The sequence below is a fragment of the Papio anubis genome, chromosome 1 (genome assembly GCF_008728515.1).
Source record: "Papio anubis isolate 15944 chromosome 1, Panubis1.0, whole genome shotgun sequence".
NCBI classification, from domain to species: Eukaryota; Metazoa; Chordata; class Mammalia; order Primates; family Cercopithecidae; genus Papio; species Papio anubis.
Genome location: NC_044976.1, coordinates 74,924,117 through 74,944,136, shown reverse-complemented (window position 1 = coordinate 74,944,136; position 20,020 = coordinate 74,924,117). Strand labels below are relative to the sequence as shown.

The 20,020-nt window shown below is 38.6% G+C and overlaps 1 protein-coding gene across 9 annotated transcripts in view; it reads right to left on the bottom strand.

The window, feature by feature from the left end:
- ST6GALNAC3 (ST6 N-acetylgalactosaminide alpha-2,6-sialyltransferase 3) overlaps positions 1-20,020 on the bottom strand; it is a 567,065-nt gene that overhangs the window by 148,740 nt on the left and 398,305 nt on the right. Inside the window, exon 4 of one of the 9 annotated variants that reach the window (XR_001906240.3) lies at positions 744-842. The exons of 7 other annotated variants lie outside the window; for them this stretch is intronic. Coding sequence is in view for 1 of the 2 variants with exons in the window: in XM_017962638.3 (XP_017818127.1) it covers positions 824-842 (19 nt within the window). In the remaining variant the exon portion in view is untranslated. Of the gene's footprint in view, positions 1-272; positions 843-20,020 lie in introns of those variants that run through there. One more of the 9 variants, XM_017962638.3, reaches the window with a different exon arrangement.

Genomic DNA, 20,020 nt, shown 5'->3' with positions numbered 1-20,020 from the left:
GGGTAGGACAAATGCCTTTGATTTGTTGAAGAAATTTGATTTGGAAATAGCCAGGTGATTAGTTGTCGAGACTAGGACTTTGAAGTCACAGAGTACGGATTTCTATTATGGGCCCTAGTGGAGCTCCAGACATTTGCATGTAAAATATTTCTAGAACTTTTGCATATGCTTAGATATTAAAATAAGCATGCCTAATGCATTTATAAGATCCCATCTGTCACATACACAATACACTTTCAAATGCTACCCAATAAGGAAACATCATCTTGTTGTTTAACCTTAATCAAATAGGAGAAAGAACACACAGTGCTGATGACCTATGATTGTTAAAGTCTTAAATGCATGGTTGTATTTAATTCTGTACATTGCACATTTGGGTACTGTTAAATAATAGCTCTTAGGAGATCTCCATTTGAAAGAAACTCAAGAATGTGGCGCTGAACCAAAGAGAGTCAAGAATCATTCAAGCATAAAAATAGAAGTCTAAAAAGGACCTTGAGAGGTTATAACATCCAATTGCTACTTAAAGTTACAGACTTGTGGGTTGTTAGGGTTGAGGGAGACCCAAGGGAGATCACCTACTCTAAACCATTCATTTAACAAATCAGGAAACTAGGGTTCCAGTTAGAGTTTGTTGAAACCTTATTTGTGCTTTTCTTTCAGACTTTCAAAAAAGAAAATTCTCCAGTTTCTCCTAGCAACATATTCTAGTGCTTAATCATCAGGAAACTGCAGCTAGTTACCTTAATTCCCTCCAATTAGGCCTCTTTTCTTGATGAATGTGGATTTAAAATAATAGCACATCCTACATCTTCGTAAGTGACTAATGCTGGAACATGACACTATGGAAAAATGTTAGAAATGGAAAATAATTAATTCAGAGGTCAAGCTCACAAGAGACCTAACCACAGATTTTCAGTAGATACACAGTTACTGTATGATGATGCAGGGTCAGGAGGGTTTGAAGTATGTGGTCTGCTCCTGAATAACAACTCTGTCCCTTAAAAACTGTGGAAATGAGCCAATTACTTATCTTCTCTAAGTCCCTATTTCTTCATAATAGCAATGGAAACTAGTGGAATGATCCTTTTAAAAAAAGGATCAGAGGAGAGTCTAGCCCATTTAAATACTCAATATATGGCATTTTGATTGTGGTTGATATTACTGTTATATACAATATTTTCAGAGTAATAAGGAGAGTGATTACTTATTATTATTACCTCTATCATCTCTGTCATATGTTATTTAAAATATATATTAATACCTACAAAAAATTTACTACTAAAAGAGAGTTTGAAGGTCTAATATTTGGGGCAGGGTTGAAGGGAGTCCTACAATTGATGATGAAAGGATCTTTATCTACTTTCTTCCTTGGAGATCATTATGGATGATAGCAGCTAGAGGCACTATGTACCCCTCCATGAGACTGAACTAGGTGACATTTCCATATCATTCAAATCTAGGATTTCCTTACTTTAATCTATCCAACATCATTTTCAAATTCCATTTTATTTTCCTAGTTTCACATGGCATTAACTCATGTTTACAGTTAAAGGAAACTTAAAATCAGATAAGGAAAGCTGCATGTACAAGGTTTATGTCCAATCTCAAGATCCAGTTATAGGAAATAGCTATTATTTTAACCTTTTTTCAAAAATGCAGGAGATAACTCTTGCTTGTTATCACTGGAGATTCTAATTTATCTGGGCAAAATGAATTTCAAATGATCATTGATAGTGATAACTCTTATGCAAATCTATTTCAGTTCAGTAGTTGAATGTTAATTTGCACTATAATAAAACGCAAATCCTTTAAGTTCTTTTCTCATCATTTAAAACAAATTGATGTCACAACATGACCAGTAAAGAAAAATAATCTTTCTCTATTATTTCCATTTGTTAGTTTCACACATTTAATTACAGATGTGGGAGCTGTCAATTCTGTCGCCTTTATCAACCAGCAGCTATAGATAACTTGACTACATTCGGGTCAGTACATTGTATTTAAAAAATGCAAAATTTTTAAAAGATTATTTGCTTTTTATTTGATTTTTTTTACAACATGCAAATCTTTTAAGTTAGCAAATCTTAATAACTTTTTTTTTAAATGTAAATTTGTAATGTGTAGGTTGGCCAGTATAAGGATAAATTTGGGTAATAAGGAGTTGCTATGATTTGAATGTGTCCCCCAAAGTTCATGTGTTGGAAACTTAATTCTCAATGCAACAGGGATGAGAGATGAGACCTTTAAGGGGCGGTTCAATCATAAGGGCTCTGTCTTCATGAATGGATTAATACCGTTGCTGCGGAAATGAATTATCATGTGAGTGAGTTTCTGATAAAAGGATGAGTTTGGCCCCCTGCTATTCCACCCTTGAGCATGTTCTCTCTACTCCATTTGATGGCTTCCACCATGTTATGACATGGGAAGAAGGCCCTCACAAGATACCACCACCATGCTCTTGGACTTCTCAGTCTCTAGAACCATAACTCAAATATATTTGTGTTCATTATAAATCATGCAGCCTATTCATTATAAATTACCCAGTCAGTATTCTGTTATAGCAGCATAAAATGAACCAAGACAGGGGCTGACACATACACACTCAGGGGAATCTTTACAGGCTGAGAGGTAACCAAGATCTCATTTAATTATATGAGGCTATGTGAGATTTGGGGAAAAGGGAACAAATTTTATTCTGTCTGTTTCCATATTCCAATGGGCCTCCCCGCCACAAGTTATTGGAGTAACCTCTGTGTGAAGATACATGAGGTTCAAAATAGCCTCTCCTTGTGTGGAGTGGAAAGTATTTAGTTCTGTTATATGTCTCTAGAATAACAGGTTAAGCACACTTACACTCTTCTAGGAGGGCTCTTAAGAATTAATAAACTAGGAGAAGGAACACAGTCACAAATCTGACCATAGAGAAGGTAAATTAAAGAAAAATATCTGAAAACACATGACTGGAAAAAATAGTAATACTAGGGGTATCTTTAGAGCAGGAAAGCCAGATCATTTTCTCTTGTGGTTAATAAAAACAAATTCTCTGTCTGAATGGGAGTTAGAAATACTGGACCTGTATGGCAAGGAACTTGACTTCAGTGAGGAATTGAAGTCTCCCTAGAAATTAGCTACAGTAAATCAATCAGAACAGAAAAGCCTGATACACCAAACACAGGATAAGCATTGGTTCAATCTGGGAGTCAACAGAAATCCATCAGAAAACAAACCAGGAGGAACTCCAGAAAACAAAAGCATATGTTTGTGAACGTTCAGGACAGGTAGTCCACCATCCAGTAGAGTAACTTCTCTGCCCAAAAAAAAACAATCTTTGACTGCCATCATATAATAAAGACAGCAACTTCAAGGTGAGTGAGGCAGCCTGAGTCTAAATAGGCTGAGACTTAACTTAAAGATCATCACGTGGGCTAAAAGGAAATTAGTCCACGACCAGGCAAAGAGAAGAGAATCAGATGAGGTTAGGAGATGCAACACACAGGATTGTGCATGTTCATGAGACCTGGAGGAAGGTAGGAATGAGTGAGCCATTCTCCACAGTAAGGAGCAGGTCCTAATTCAAAAAGCACTCATAGCTCCCTTCTCACCAGTCCTTGCTACTCCCCTTCCAAAGAGGACCTTGCCATGGATTAGACTGGTTTAAAGACATTTTTTTTTCCCTGATCGAAGGCCCATAGGTTTCACAATACTGAACAAAGGTGATTGAGAAGAGATCCCACGAAAGAGTGAGATCCTTGGAGGTACCTCTTCAGAGCAAGTTACCGAGTAAAATGAGCAAAGACTGCTGTGTCTTCAGTACTTAGAACCGTGTCTGGCACATGACATACTCACTAAATCTGTATTGAGTGGGTGAATGACTGAATGAATCAGTCAGAGGAGGCTGGAGTGTGCTCTCCCTTGGTACAACCCTTGCCCTGAGAATACACAGAGTGAAGAGCCCCAAGAATGCAGGAAGAGGCAGACCAGTCTAGCTCTGTTCTGGGCACAGGGACAAATGTGCTTGGGCTTTCATGATCTGGAGCTGCTTCTTCCTTGACAAGGTGCTCTTTCTGAGCCAGGCATCCCTCATGACTGGATTGGTGAGATGCCAGAAGTCAGGCCCCAGTGCAGGCTTAGGGTGATGGGAGCAAAGGAAGCTGCTTGACCAAATTTGCTCTAGGCTCTACATTCTGCTAAGGCTGACCTCAACCAAAAGGAATCCTGTGTGCCTAGCTCACAGAGGACCTGTTTAGAGCCTGGGGCCAGAACCTCAGCTGAGAGGCTCCTTTGCCTGACCTTGTGTTCTCAGGGCATTAAGAATGTGGTCGATGGCAAAATTGGAAGATTCAGAGCGTGAGTCAGGTCTCCACCTGTCTTTTTAAACACACAATATAGTATTCACCAAAAAAATATGCTGGATGAAAAGATAAGAATGTGATCTAGTCTCCAGATATCCAATGATAGATATTTTGAAGTACTTTATATGTTTTAAAATTATTTCTTCTTTGTCTTTATCTTCGTAGTCAGTGGAAAATAGAGGGAGATGCAGGAAAACAGAGTAAAAGGGGGAAAGATGCCACAGGTATCTCCAGGGAAGCGACTTGGGACATGAGTCAGAGAGACAAGACTATCCTGGACCACTGCTTCCAGGAGGGTATTTCACTCCTGGGTCCACAGAGAGATAGATGCCAAGGCACAACACAGGCTGAAAGAGACACTAGCTGCTGGTCTGGAATTCCCTCCCAACAATGATAGGAAAACGTCTGTAAAAGCCTTGCTCATGAAGGGCTATTCAAGCTACTTGTACACAACATAAACAGAGCTGAGGGCGGGCAATGGTCCGGGTGACCAGCTGCTCATTTTCATAAAGGGCAGCAGAATTTTCAGTTGAAGGTTTTAATGACAGCTTATGCCTGATGCCATAAAGCCCTGTATCCAAACTGCTCCTCTGAGGAAGAGAAAAAAAATTCTGCAAAGCACAAGGATATGGTTCAGAACTAATGTGCTGAATAGTCCCCAGTCCTCAAAATCATACCTAATCTCATTGCATTTCAATGAAAACAGTTCTATTCCATCAAAGAAAATGATCAATGGTCTCATTTCATCCCAGAATATGTCTGAATCAGAAAAAGAATCACCTAAATGTTATTTACTTAATGCATTTTCTCTCTCTTTTAAAAAATACTTATTGGCACAAGCACGCTAGTAATAAACAAGACAAATTTATACTAGAGCAGGGGTCAGCAAACTTCAGTCTATGTGGCAAATCCAACCAATAGCCTGTTTTTTTATGAGCTAAGAATAGTTTTTACAGATTTAAAAGGGTTGTAACAAATAACAAAGAAGTATGCGATAGAGATCGTATGTGGCCTGCAAAGCTAAAATATTTACTCTCTGGTCCCTCATAGAAAGTTTGCCCTCTGTATTTAGAGGCGTGAACATTTTCTTTTTTTTCTTTTCTTTTTTTTGGGGCGGAGTCGCTGTGTCCTCCCAGGCTGGAGTGCGAGTGGTAGCGATCTAGGCTCACTGCAAGCTCCCGCCCCTGGGTTCACTGCGCCATTCTCCGCCTCAGCCTCCCAAGTGGCGCTGGGACTACAGAGGCATCGCTTCTACGCCCGGCTAATTTTTGTATTTTAGTAGAGGCAGGGTTTCACCGTGTTAGCCAGGATGAATCACCAGGCCATCCTGACCTCGTGATCCACCCGCCTCGGCCTCCCAAAGTGCTGGGATTACAGGCTTGAGCCACCGCGCCCGGCCAACATTGTTCATTTTCTGACATCCAGAATTATGAAGAAAAACAATAAGTAGCCAGTATGTCAGTTTTGGTTTACCTGAAAGTTTATTAAAATTCCAACCCAAATGCCCATCAATGATAGACTGGATAAAGAAAATGTAGCACATATACACCAGGGAATACTATGCAGCCTTAAAAAAGGATGTGTTCATTTCCTTTGCAGTGACATGGATGAAGCTGGAAATCATCATTCTTAGCAAACTAACACAAGAACAGAAAACCAAACACCACATGTTCTTACCCATAAGTGGGAGTTGAACAATGAGAACACATGGACACTGGGAGGGGAACATCACACACTGGGGCCTGTTGGGGGGTGGGGGGCTAGGGGAGGGATAGCATTAGGAGAAATACCTAATGTAGATGATGGGTTGATGGGTGCAGCAAACCACCATGGCACGTGTATGCCTATGTGGCAGGCCTGCAGGTTCTGCACATGTAACCCAGAGCTAAAAGTATAATAAATAAAATAAAATAATTTTTAAAAATTTTGTGAAACAACAACATTTGTACCCTAGGAGAGAAATCTTAATGACATTTATAAATTGTAAAATTACCTGTTGTTACATAACATTACACATTTGTTACATTTTAATCCTTGACTAAAATGCAGTTGGCCCAAGTTTCTTATTGTAAACATTCCTGGAAAATAGTCTCAGTGATAAGCCAAATATGTGAAAGTCCCAAATTACTGATTCCAACGACTACAGTTACCACTTAGTAACTTGTGCCCTTACCAGGCTAAGTGCTTTTCATGCATATTCTACTTTACTCTTCAAAACAACCCCAGTATACAGCATTCTCGCTATTTTACAGCTGAAGTGACTGAAGTTCTTAGGAGTTGATATTGTATCCAGGGTCTCACAGTTAGTAAGTGATGGGACAAGGACCTAAACTCAGTTCTTGCTGACCACAGAGCATAAGCCGCTACACTACGCTGTAGTCTCTCTAAACGACACTGTCTCCCTTTAAAGAGACACTATCTTTAATTTTTCCTCTCTTGCAAATTGCACAACTTGGTGAGTGGGAAGTAGCAATGCTGACTGCCAGGTGAAACCTCGCCACCTCAGCATTCCCAGCTTCCTCCCTATGCACACATAGAACAAATGTAGGACCATTTTGAAGGTTCTGAGAATCCATAAATGGAAAGCATCTCTTATCCTTTCTTTGTGATTTTAAAAGCTGAGGTTAGGTTTCTTATTTTCATTTGCTGCTGTTTAAAGGGAGGACTCTTGAATGACGATAATTTTAATTGAGTGTGTATGTTGCTTTCCTTATTTTTACATAAGTAGTAAAGCTTCCAAGAGGTGCAACTAAAATAAGGTGCAATCCCACAGGATGCAAGGTTGGCTTTTTCTCTTCACAAGAGTCCTCTCCCTCTCCTCTCTTTCTCTCTTCCACCTTCACCTGACAACTCTACCTTTCCTACTCAATATAGGAATTAGAAGGAAAGTAGAACACACCCATTAGGCTGGAACAACAGGGAAGTAGAGCTGGCTGCATCTTTTTATTTGAAACAGAAACAGTTAATAGCTATTCTAATCACCTGACTCCATCCTCTGCTTCTGGTCTGTATCTCCAGCTGCTGAGGAATGTTTTACATGGAAGTTGTGGTATCACATCAAGAAATACCAACTGCCAATTGGACTTATTTTCCTCCAAAATCCGGGTCTTTATCTAGACCATATTGCTGTTCACAACCTTATTTTCCTAGAAATAGAGTGTCATAGTAATCTTTATTTCTCTTTCTCCTTTGCCCCAGATCCAATAACGAGGTACCACTGAACCTTGCCACCTACTGCTCTCCCACATTTTCCTCTTCCTTTCTTTCTGTACTTTCCAGTTCATTGCCTGACATCTGGATTATGCCAGTGGTCTTGTAATTTGTCTCTCTGCTTTGAGACTCTCTTTTCATGCCCTATTGCAGCATAATAAAGCTCTCAAAACTATTCTGCTTAAAGTGACAGTCCCCATGTATTTGCTCACAATTCTGCATTGTGGGGAGGCTCAGTGGCAATGGTTTGTCTCTGTGCCACATGTGTTGACTGAGGCAAGCTGGCACTACTAACATGTCCGGTGTCTCTGTTGGGGTGATTGAACTCATTGCAGCTGTCACACCCTGTCTCTTTCTGTGGTTTTTCATCCCCTGGGTCTCTGTCAATTTGGCCTTTCTCTCCAGCAGACCAGGGAAATGAAACCTTTCTGTTTTTTCATGTTAGCTCAGGGTTCTAACATGGCAAAAATGAAAAGTGCATTGTATCTTAAGGTTTAGGCACAGAAGTCACACTGTGCTGCTTTTGCCTTATCCTGGTTAAACTAATTCCAAGCCTGGCTCAGATTCAAAGGGAGGAAATGTAGACTCCACCTCTTGATGGGAAGAGTGATGAAATAACATTGCAAAAGCGTATGCAGGAAAGGAGGGCTTTTCATCTGATCACCACAAGATAAAATCCATATCACACCATGTATATTTCTACATTAATGGAATGCAGTCTACTAAAAATAACATGATAAGGACAATAAAATATGACTTCCCATCTATAACTATTCTCAAGGATGCATTGGGTGGAATAGAGGCAGGATCTAATTCAACTCTGAAAGTCTACCATCCCAATAGCATTGCAAATGTACAGGAAATAGAAGATAATTTAATAACTCAAGAAAGGTATGAATATAATCAATCATTTATTTTTGGTAAAACTATATTTTAAGTTCACACTTTATACTGCAGATCACAAAAATTTTCAGATGGTTCATCTCAGATTTGTCACCACCTAGAAATGTCCCACCTGTGGAAGCAAATGCCAGTGTCTCACTGTGTGAGCACAATTTCTTATCATACCTGACTTCTCAATCCTTTTGTTAAACTATACATTCTGGCTAGTGTCATCATGTCTCTAGGAGTTACTGCTGTGTAACTTCTTCTTCATTTATGAGTTCTACTCTATTCCTCACTCCTGAAACCTCTTGTCTCCCATTAGATGAGCTTGTTTCTATTTCACAAAGACAGTAAGCTATTAAGGTTGAATCCTTTCAACTCTCTACTCCCCACGCACAAAGACATGCCTTCTTAGCCTTTCCTCCTTATTACCTCCACCTTAGCTTCAGCCTTAGAGAACAAGAAGCCCCCTCTAACCAAGATTTACCCATCCATCTATTCACCTCTTCTCTGAATTCCATCCTCACTCGCCTTTCAGCACTATTACTCCATCAATTAATCCTTCTTCCCACATTTTTAATCTGTCACTCTCTGAGGGCCACTTCTTTTTGCCCAGAATATAAAATAATCACCTTTCACCTAATTCCTGGCCTGTATCTATCGATGGCCTCATTTTCTCTCCAATTTTCATAATTCAGCCTCAAAAGTAGTCTCAACTTGCTGTCTTTGCACATGCACCAAAAACAACAGCTAATTTTTACCAAGGAATGGTAATGAAACTGGCATTGTTCTAAGCATCCTACCTGCTTGAACTCATGTACTCCTCCCAACAACCTTGAGATAGTTCTGTTTTTATTTCCATTTTATAGAGGAAAAGATTGAGGCAGGGAGAGCGAGTGCTTTGGTAACATGCCTATTGTCAGCAGCTAGTGGGTAGCAGAGTTTGGGTTTTAGCTTGGGTGCTCCCTTTCCAAAGCTCACATCTCACTCACCAGACTACTGAGTCAGCTGTTCATCCACTGTCGTCTGGCTCTGCCTTCACCACTTCCCTAACACTGTTCTCACACAGATCACCAAGGCTATTCTTGTTGTCGGTGGCAATTGACACCTATTGGCATTCACCTAACTTGGCTGGAAAGTTATTCAGGAAGAGAAGCAACAAAAGAAGAAAACAGAAAAGGAAAGAAAAAAAGAAAAGAAAGCAAGAGAAAAGAAAAAAAAGAGAGAAAGCTTTCCCATCTCTTGTTCACAGTAGAAAGACAGCAGAGAAGCCTTATTCTTGTCCAGCATGGATGAGATCAAGTAAATGAATCTTTTCTTTTACCCATTTATGCTTTACATATTTTAGACAAAATTTCTACATGGAAACACCTAAAATGTCAGTCATTTCAAATAACAAACTCACAAATGAAGGCAAGATGCTCAATTGTACTTGCAAGTGACCCTACAAATCAATGCTTACCCCCTTAAATGTCATGTTTGCTAGGGCCACTGGATGCTTCAACTCAGGACCACCCGCACAGACCATGAGCCTGCAAAGCCCTTTGGCCCTTAGAAGCACTTTATAAAACCCAATATTTTAGCAATGGCTCAACAGCATTGGCATTTGCAATTGCTGAAAAAAGTCCCTGTTGTTAAAAAAAAAAAAAAAAAAAAGTGACCCAAATTCTACTCAAGTTAGAAAGTAGAACTTAGACATTCTTGTAAAAGTTGTTAGGAAGAGCAAAATGACAAGATGTTTCAAAAATGACGCCTAAAGATTGAAGAATATAAAACAAAAGGAAAAGACTCATTCTTAAATATTTGGATATTTAAAATTTCTATCACATTTAGAGGACTAGCAAATGTTTATTGACTGCCCGACACATATATTTCACCATACTATGTGCAGAGAGAGATTTGAAAGAAAATAGGGCCCTACTCTCTTATGTTTGAAGTGCTAGTGTTCAATAAATGTGCAAATTGGATTAACACATATTCATCCATTAGAAATATGTTGTTTGCCAACTGTGGGTAGGTAACTCATTGCCTTTAAGAATCCCAGCTTCAGTGAGCTTATTGCTTACTGGGAAAAAAAGACAAGAGCACTATGAACAATGATACAAAGTAGAAAAACATATTTTTAAGCACTTAGAAAAGCAATAAGAATATAGTAAGCGTTTGACAAGTACTTGTTAAACAAACAGTAAGTACTTTAAGATAGGTTCATGTTAAGTGCTATAGACAGTAGATGAAGGAAATCAGTGAGTGTTTTATGAATACAGTATCCGAACTGCACCTTAACAGTATTCAGATGATCAGTGATTAGCATGGAGGAAGACATTCCAGGGTAGTCGCAGAGGCAGGAAAATCCAAGGATATGTAATCAGTCACTTTTGCCAGGATTGAGAGGTAGATTGGAAGAAAGGTTAACCCAGGAGTCAATATTTTAATTAATAGATGATAAAGAATCAGAAACATTTTTGAAGAAGGGTAGGATGGGATTAGAAATATAACTTAAGAGAAATTGACCACAGGATATCCTTAACAAAGATCAAGTGGTGAGATTCAGAGAGGGAAAGAGATCAAGTCATGTTTATCTTTGTATCAACAATTTGTAAAGGACCTGGCTACCAGTAAGCACAGTGAATATCTGTCATGTGCTTACAACATCCGATTTCTACTTCTGGTAAAATCACCTCTGCATAAGAATTCCTGCCCTGTGCTCAACCCAGTTTATGTGGAGCTAATCCTACTTCCAGTACAGAACTGTGACCCAGGTACACTCCTGGCCTCAGTGATGGCCTCTTGGGATGGACAGGTGACCTAATTTGGACTAAAGAGATCAAGCCTTGAGCTTTTATCCAAGCTCCTGGGGAAGAGAAGTCCTTGATTTTTTTCCCCTATTGGATTTGGGGAGCCATGAGAAAAAAGGCTGTTGGAAAAGGGAGACAACACAGGAGAAAATGTATTTCATGTTTGTGACATCACTTCTTGGTTCTTCTAACTTCTTTTAACTTGCCACTGAAAAGGAGCCTGCCTGATAAAATAAGAGCTTCATTTAATGAATAAACAGAAGCATGAGCGATTGCTTTTATATACAGAAACACATGCAGTGGGAGTAGAGCCCAGTCTTTGGCTAGCCAATCTACAATATCATTTCCATTCCCAGATGTCTACAATCCGCTAGCTTCATGTGGAATATTTTGCAACCATAAGCTATGATTCATTTCCACCCAACAATATTATGACCTATGTTTCTATCAAGTTAGTTTAGAGAATCACAGTGCTAGACACCCAATGGCAAAGCAATAGATCCTGTGATTAATCTGTTGCAGAACCTAGGTTTTAGAAAGAAAATTCAGGAAAAATTTTAAAAACTTGTATCATTATTGTTAACAAGTCAGCAGTGTTGGCCCTGGTGTATCAATATGGAACAGAAAGTAAACTTTCACCCTTTTCTTCAAGATGGGGACATCTTGATATTCAATTATAGTCATAATACTAATGATATTTATTTAGTAGTTAAGATTTACTCTATTAGAATTGCTAGTTACCAAAAAAAGTATACTTTCACTGCAAGTAAAAAGTGATTAATCCTCTACATAGCACTTAGCTGATCCTTGTAACCACTGGGCAAATACTAGAGGAGCGAGAGGGGTCATTTTCATTTGTGCTCATCTGAAGCGATGGCTCCATTAATACAAAAGATCAAATATCCATCAGAACATTTCAAGCTTGTTTCATTCTAGAAGTTTACTACAAACCGGTCACAACCACTCACTATTTCCATGGTTGCATTACATTGCCAAGACTTTAGCTGCTCTGAAATAAAGTAACTGCTCACCTCTGCCTTACCTGTCATTAGATTGGTGGGCTTTATACATCATTCATAAGCCTCCTGGTGTTATTTATTGTGAATTTTTCTGGCTCAAGTCACGTTCGATCAACATACTGAGAAACAAGTGTTCCAGCCAGTAACAAAACTCTTATAAGAAATGATTTGAAACATATTCTGGATTCAGCTTACCTTAATACATTTAACTGGATTAGCTGTCAGGGATATGTCTCTTTGTGAATTACTTGATAAATTTGTGACTTTTCTCCCTCAGGGTTCTGAATTTAATTCATTCAATATTTACTAAACACCTACGCCATGCAAAACATTGTGCTAGGTCCTGGAGCAATGCTATGCTTTGTACTATTAGATATCGTTCCACAAATCCACAAGGAGGTAACAAAAATGTAAATGATGATGGCATGAAGGAGGAAACAGGAAGATGTGTGTTGTGTTAGGATAGCAATAAATAATTAGGGAAAAAGAAGTCTTTCAACAACAGACTTGTGTTAGAAAAAAATCATTTTTTGCTAACTCCTAGGCTAAGCCATTACAACACACAATCAGAGGAATTTAAAACAAACATATGCAATAATTGTTTTCTACACAAATAACATTATTTTAATCCAGCTAATAATATTATAATAATCAATTGGTTACCCTTTGGTGAGGCTTTCTCTTTTAAACTACCAAGGGAGAAAAAACAAATGAGTCCACATCAACAGGTGCAGTGGTCAAGGAAAGAAATTACTTTTTTGCTGCATGACTTCAGAGTATTTTCCTCTTCCCCTCCTTTCTTCCATTCACATGTCCTACCTGCTTTCCTCCACTTCATAAGTATTTACCCCAAACCAATAAAAAGTTGAGGAGAAATTTCCATAGTTTTTGCTATTGCCAAATTATATTGATTTGAAATCCCTTATAATAATTACACTGGCCCATCACACTCTGGACAGGGAATCCCATAGTACCTTAGCCTCAATTGAGATAATAGGAGTGTAGATCCTCAAGTATTACAAACAAAGACAAAATCTTTTGGTAAAAAATGAGTAAGAACAAGAACAAACCCCTAACTAAAATCCTCCATTTATCAGTGCATCGAAAGGAGTGAGTGAAGGCCGCCTTGAGCATTTGCATTATTTCATTAACTTCAGGGCTGCCATATTTAGTGATGAGAAGGTGACAGATTTGAGGCCAATCTCCTTCAATATATGCTTGAGCTTCAGAAAGAAAAATTACAGCATTCTCGTTTTCAGGATTTTCTATTTACAAAGGTCAAGCCTAAAGAATTCTTTGTTTCTTATCATATGAATGCAGAAAGCTAACAACAGACTCTTCAATGTGTCCCAAGTAGCTACTTAAATCACAAACACTGAAGTATTTAGAGGAAATGTTTGTGTCTAGTTGCTAATCAGTACCTAAGTGGGGCTCTTTTCTGTTTTCTGTATGCTACTTTAATTTTTTCAGGATTTTATGAACTCAAAACATTTTATATATGGGCAAACACTAAGCTAAACCCTCCCTCACTCACTTGCCTATCTTTACGGAATTGAGAGGTAGGGGGATGGAAGAAAGAAAGAAAAGAAGGAGAGAAGGAAGAATTGATTGATTTTGGTATATATGACACCCTAATTTTAGCAAAAAAAAAGAAAATATAAGAGAGAGTAAAGAAGAGCTTTCATATATGTAAATACCACTATTTGGCACTTAAATGCAAGCTACTCACTGGTGGAATTACATTAAAATGAAACGTCCTTACCTGAGTACTGCTTTAGACTTTTATTCCATTTATACAGTCAAAATAGTATTTCATTTTATTGCAATTTCTATGTTGCCATTTTTAAAAATTACTTCAGACAATAGTTCATTGATTATGTATTTGGGTACCCATACAGTTTAAGAAAAAAAATTGCAAAAAATTTCTCCCAATTATTTTAGTAATGCACAGTATAGGAGAAAAAATTGAAGAATATGGACAGGAATAGAGAATTGTCTATTATTCCAACATCCAGATAACCACTATTGATCAGTTTACAACTTTTTAATTTTTTTCTATGAATGCATATATAAAAATTATAATATTGTATGCATGATTTCTATCTGCCTTTTTCATGTAACTTTTTTTTTCTTTTTTTTTTTTATAAATTTAGCTGCAAATATTTTTAAATTTCTATGCAATAAAATATAATAATGAACAAAATCAAAGACAATTGGTAAACTGGCAATATTGTTTACAACCCATGTTGTAGATAAAGGGCTAGCTTCCTAAATTTATTTATTTATTTATTTTTTATTTTTTAAATTTATTTATTATTATTATACTTTAAGTTGTAGGGTACATGTGCATAACATGCAGGTTTGTTACATATGTATACTTGTGCCATGTTGGTCTGCTGCACCCATCAACTCGTCATTTACATCAGGTATAACTCCCAATGCAATCCCTCCCCCCTCCCCCCTCGCCCCTCCCCATGATAGGCCCCGGTGTGTGATGTTCCCCTTCCTGAGTCCAAGTGATCTCATTGTTCAGTTCCCACCTATAAGTGAGAACATGCGGTGTTTGGTTTTCTGTTCTTGTGATAGTTTGCTAAGAATGATGGTTTCCAGCTGCATCCATGTCCCTACAAAGGACATGAACTCATCCTTTTTTATGGCTGCATAGTATTCCATGGTGTATATGTGCCACATTTTCTTAATCCAATCTGTCAGTGATGGACATTTGGGTTGATTCCAAGTCTTTGCTATTGTGAATAGTGCTGCAATAAACATACGTGTGCAGGTGTCTTTATAGCAGCATAATTTATAATCCTTTGGGTATATCCCCAGTAATGGGATGGCTGGGTCATATGGTACATCTAGTTCTAGATCCTTGAGGAATCGCCATACTGTTTTCCATAATGGTTGAACTAGTTTACAATCCCACCAACAGTGTAAAAGTGTTCCTATTTCTCCACATCCTCTCCAGCACCTGTTGTTTCCTGACTTTTGAATGATCGCCATTCTAACTGGTGTGAGATGGTATCTCATTGTGGTTTTGATTTGCATTTCTCTGATGGCCAGTGATGATGAGCATTTTTTCATATGTCTGTTGGCTGTATGAATGTCTTCTTTTGAGAAATGTCTGTTCATATCCTTTGCCCACTTTTTGATGGGGTTGTTTGCTTTTTTCTTGTAAAGTTGTTTAAGTTCTTTGTAGGTTCTGGATATTAGCCCTTTGTCAGATGAGTAGATTGCAAAAATTTTCTCCCATTCTGTAGGTTGCCTGTTCACTCTGATGGTAGTTTCTTTTGCTGTGCAGAAGCTCTTTAGTTTAATTAGATCCCATTTGTCAATTTTGGCTTTTGCTGCCGTTGCTTTTGGTGTTTTAGACATGAAGTCTTTGCCCATGCCTATGTCCTGAATGGTACTACCTAGGTTTTCCTCTAGGATTTTTATGGTATTAGGTCTAACATTTAAGTCTCTAATCCATCTTGAATTAATTTTCGTATAAGGAGTAAGGAAAGGATCCAGTTTCAGCTTTCTACTTATGGTTAGCCAATTTTCCCAGCACCATTTATTAAATAGGGAATCCTTTCCCCATTTCTTGTTTTTCTCAGGTTTGTCAAAGATAAGATGGCTGTAGATGTGTGGTATTATTTCTGAGGACTCTGTTCTGTTCCATTGGTCTATATCTCTGTTTTGGTACCAGTACCATGCTGTTTTGGTTACTGTAGCCTTGTAGTATAGTTTGAAGTCAGGTAGCGTGATGCCTCCAGCTTTGTTCTTTTGACTTAGGATTGTCTTGGAGATGCGGGCTCTTTTTTGGTTCCATATGAACTTTAAAGCAGTTTTTTCCAATTCTGTGAAGAAACTCATTGGTAGCTTGATGGGAATGGCATTGAATCTATAAATTACCTTGGGCAGTATGGCCATTTTCACGATATTGATTCTTCCTATCCATGAGCATGGTATGTTCTTCCATTTGGTTGTGTCCTCTTTTATTTCACTGAGCAGTGGTTTGTAGTTCTCCTTGAAGAGGTCCTTTACATCCCTTGTAAGTTGGATTCCTAGGTATTTTATTCTCTTTGAAGCAATTGTGAATGGAAGTTCATTCATGATTTGGCTCTGTGTTTGTCTGTTATTGGTGTATAAGAATGCTTGTGATTTTTGCACATTAATTTTGTATCCTGAGACTTTGCTGAAGTTGCTTATCAGCTTAAGGAGATTTTGGGCTGAGACAATGGGGTTTTCTAAATATACAATCATGTCATCTGCAAACAGGGACAATTTGACTTCTTCTTTTCCTAACTGAATACCCCTGATTTCTTTCTCTTGCCTAATTGCCCTAGCCAGAACTTCCAACACTATGTTGAATAGGAGTGGTGAGAGAGGGCATCCCTGTCTTGTGCCAGTTTTCAAAGGGAATTTTTCCAGTTTTTGCCCATTCAGTATGATATTGGCTGTGGGTTTGTCATAAATAGCTCTTATTATTTTGAGGTACGTTCCATCAATACCGAATTTATTGAGCGTTTTTAGCATGAAGGGCTGTTGAATTTTGTCAAAAGCCTTTTCTGCATCTATTGAGATAATCATGTGTTTCTTGTCTTTGGTTCTGTTTATATGCTGGATTATGTTTATTGATTTACGAATGTTGAACCAGCCTTGCATCCCAGGGATGAAGCCCACTTGATCATGGTGGATAAGCTTTTTGATGTGTTGTTGAATCCGGTTTGCCAGTATTTTATTGAGGATTTTTGCATCGATGTTCATCAGGGATATTGGTCTAAAATTCTCTTTTTTTGTTGTGTCTCTGCCAGGCTTTGGTATCAGGATGATGTTGGCCTCATAAAATGAGTTAGGGAGGATTCCCTCTTTTTCTATTGATTGGAATAGTTTCAGAAGGAATGGTACCAACTCCTCCTTATACCTCTGGTAGAATTCAGCTGTGAATCCATCTGGTCCTGGACTTTTTTTGGTTGGTAGGCTATTAATTATTGCCTCAATTTCAGAGCCTACTATTGGTCTATTCAGGGATTCAACTTCTTCCTGGTTTAGTCTTGGAAGAGTGTAAGTGTCCAGGAAATTATCCATTTCTTCTAGGTTTTCCAGTTTATTTGCGTAGAGGTGTTTATAGTATTCTCTGATGGTAGTTTGTATTTCTGTGGGGTCGGTGGTGATATCCCCTTTATCATTTTTAATTGCGTCAATTTGATTCTTCTCTCTTTTCTTCTTTATTAGTCTTGCTAGTGGTCTGTCAATTTTGTTGATCTTTTCAAAAAACCAACTCCTGGATTCATTGATTTTTTGGAGGGTTTTTTGTGTCTCTATCTCCTTCAGTTCTGCTCTGATCTTAGTTATTTCTTGCCTTCTGCTAGCTTTCGAATGTGTTTGCTCTTGCTTCTCTAGTTCTTTTAATTGCGATGTTAGAGTGTCAATTTTTGATCTTTCCTGCTTTCTCTTGTGGGCATTTAGTGCTATAAATTTCCCTCTACACACTGCTTTAAATGTGTCCCAGAGATTCTGGTATGTTGTATCTTTGTTCTCATTGGTTTCAAAGAACATCTTTATTTCTGCCTTCATTTCGTTATGTACCCAGTAGTCATTCAGGAGCAGGTTGTTCAGTTTCCATGTAGTTGAGCGGTTTTGATTGAGTTTCTTAGTCCTGAGTTCTAGTTTGATTGCACTGTGGTCTGAGAGACAGTTTGTTATAATTTCTGTTCTTGTACATTTGCTGAGGAGTGCTTTACTTCCAATTATATGGTCAATTTTGGAGTAAGTACGATGTGGTGCTGAGAAGAATGTATATTCTGTTGATTTGGGGTGGAGAGTTCTATAGATGTCTATTAGGTCTGCTTGCTGCAGAGATGAGTTCAATTCCTGGATATCCTTGTTAACTTTCTGTCTTGTTGATCTGTCTAATGTTGACAGTGGAGTGTTGAAGTCTCCCATTATTATTGTATGGGAGTCTAAGTCTCTTTGTAAGTCTCTAAGGACTTGCTTTATGAATCTGGGTGCTCCTGTATTGGGTGCATATATATTTAGGATAGTTAGCTCTTCCTGTTGAATTGATCCCTTGACCATTATGTAATGGCCTTCTTTGTCTCTTTTGATCTTTGATGGTTTAAAGTCTGTTTTATCAGAGACTAGGATTGCAACCCCTGCTTTTTTTTGTTCTCCATTTGCTTGGTAAATCTTCCTCCATCCCTTTATTTTGAGCCTATGTATGTCTCTGCGTGTGAGATGGGTCTCCTGAATACAGCAGACTGATGGGTCTTGACTCTTTATCCAGTTTGCCAGTCTGTGTCTTTTCATTGGAGCATTTAGTCCATTTACATTTAAGGTTAAGATTGTTATGTGTGAACTTGATCCTGCCATTATGATATTAACTGGTGATTTTGCTCGTTAGTTGATGCAGTTTCTTCCTAGCCTCGATGGTCTTTACATTTTGGCATGTTTTTGCAATGGCTGGTACCGGTTGTTCCTTTCCATGTTTAGTGCTTCCTTCAGGGTCTCTTGTAAGGCAGGCCTAGTGGTGACAAAATCTCTAAGCATTTGCTTATCTGTAAAGGATTTTATTTCTCCTTCACTTATGAAACTTAGTTTGGCTGGATATGAAATTCTGGGTTTAAAATTCTTTTCTTTAAGAATGTTGAATATTGGCCCCCACTCTCTTCTGGCTTGGAGAGTTTCTGCCGAGAGATCTGCTGTGAGTCTGATGGGCTTCCCTTTGTGGGTAACCCGACCTTTCTCTCTGGCTGCCCTTAAGATTTTTTCCTTCATTTCAACTTTGGTGAATCTGGCAATTATGTGTCTTGGAGTTGCTCTTCTCGAGGAGTATCTTTGTGGCGTTCTCTGTATTTCCTGGATTTGAATGTTGGCCTGCCCTACTAGGTTGGGGAAGTTCTCCTGGATGATATCCTGAAGAGTGTTTTCCAACTTGGTTCCATTTTCCCCCTCACTTTCAGGCACCCCAATCAGACGTAGATTTGGTCTTTTTACATAATCCCATACTTCTTGCAGGCTTTGTTCATTTCTTTTGCTTCTTTTTTCTTTTGGTTTCTCTTCTCGCTTCATTTCATTCATTTGATCCTCAATCGCTGATACTCTTTCTTCCAGTTGATCGAGTCGGTTACTGAAGCTTGTGCATTTGTCACGTATTTCTCGTGTCATGGTTTTCATCTCTTTCATTTCGTTTATGACCTTCTCTGCATTAATTAGTCTAGCCGTCAATTCTTCCACTTTTTTTTCAAGATTTTTAGTTTCTTTGCGCTGGGTACGTAATTCCTCCTTTAGCTCTGAGAAATTTGATGGACTGAAGCCTTCTTCTCTCATCTCGTCAAAGTCATTCTCCGTCCAGCTTTGATCCGTTGCTGGCGATGAGCTGCGCTCCTTTGCCGGGGGAGATGTGCTCTTATTTTTTGAATTTCCAGCTTTTCTCCCCTGCTTTTTCCCCATCTTTGTGGTTTTATCTGCCTCTGGTCTTTGATGATGGTGATGTACTGATGGGGTTTTGGTGTAGGTGTCCTTCCTGTTTGATAGTTTTCCTTCTAACAGTCAGGACCCTCAGCTGTAGGTCTGTTGGAGATTGCTTGAGGTCCACTCCAGACCCTGTTTGCCTGGGTATCAGCAGCAGAGGCTGCAGAAGATAGAATATTTCTGAACAGCGAGTGTACCTGTCTGATTCTTGCTTTGGAAGCTTCCTCTCAGGGGTGTACTCCACCCTGTGAGGTGTGGGGTGTCAGACTGCCCCTAGTGGGGGATTTCTCCCAGTTAG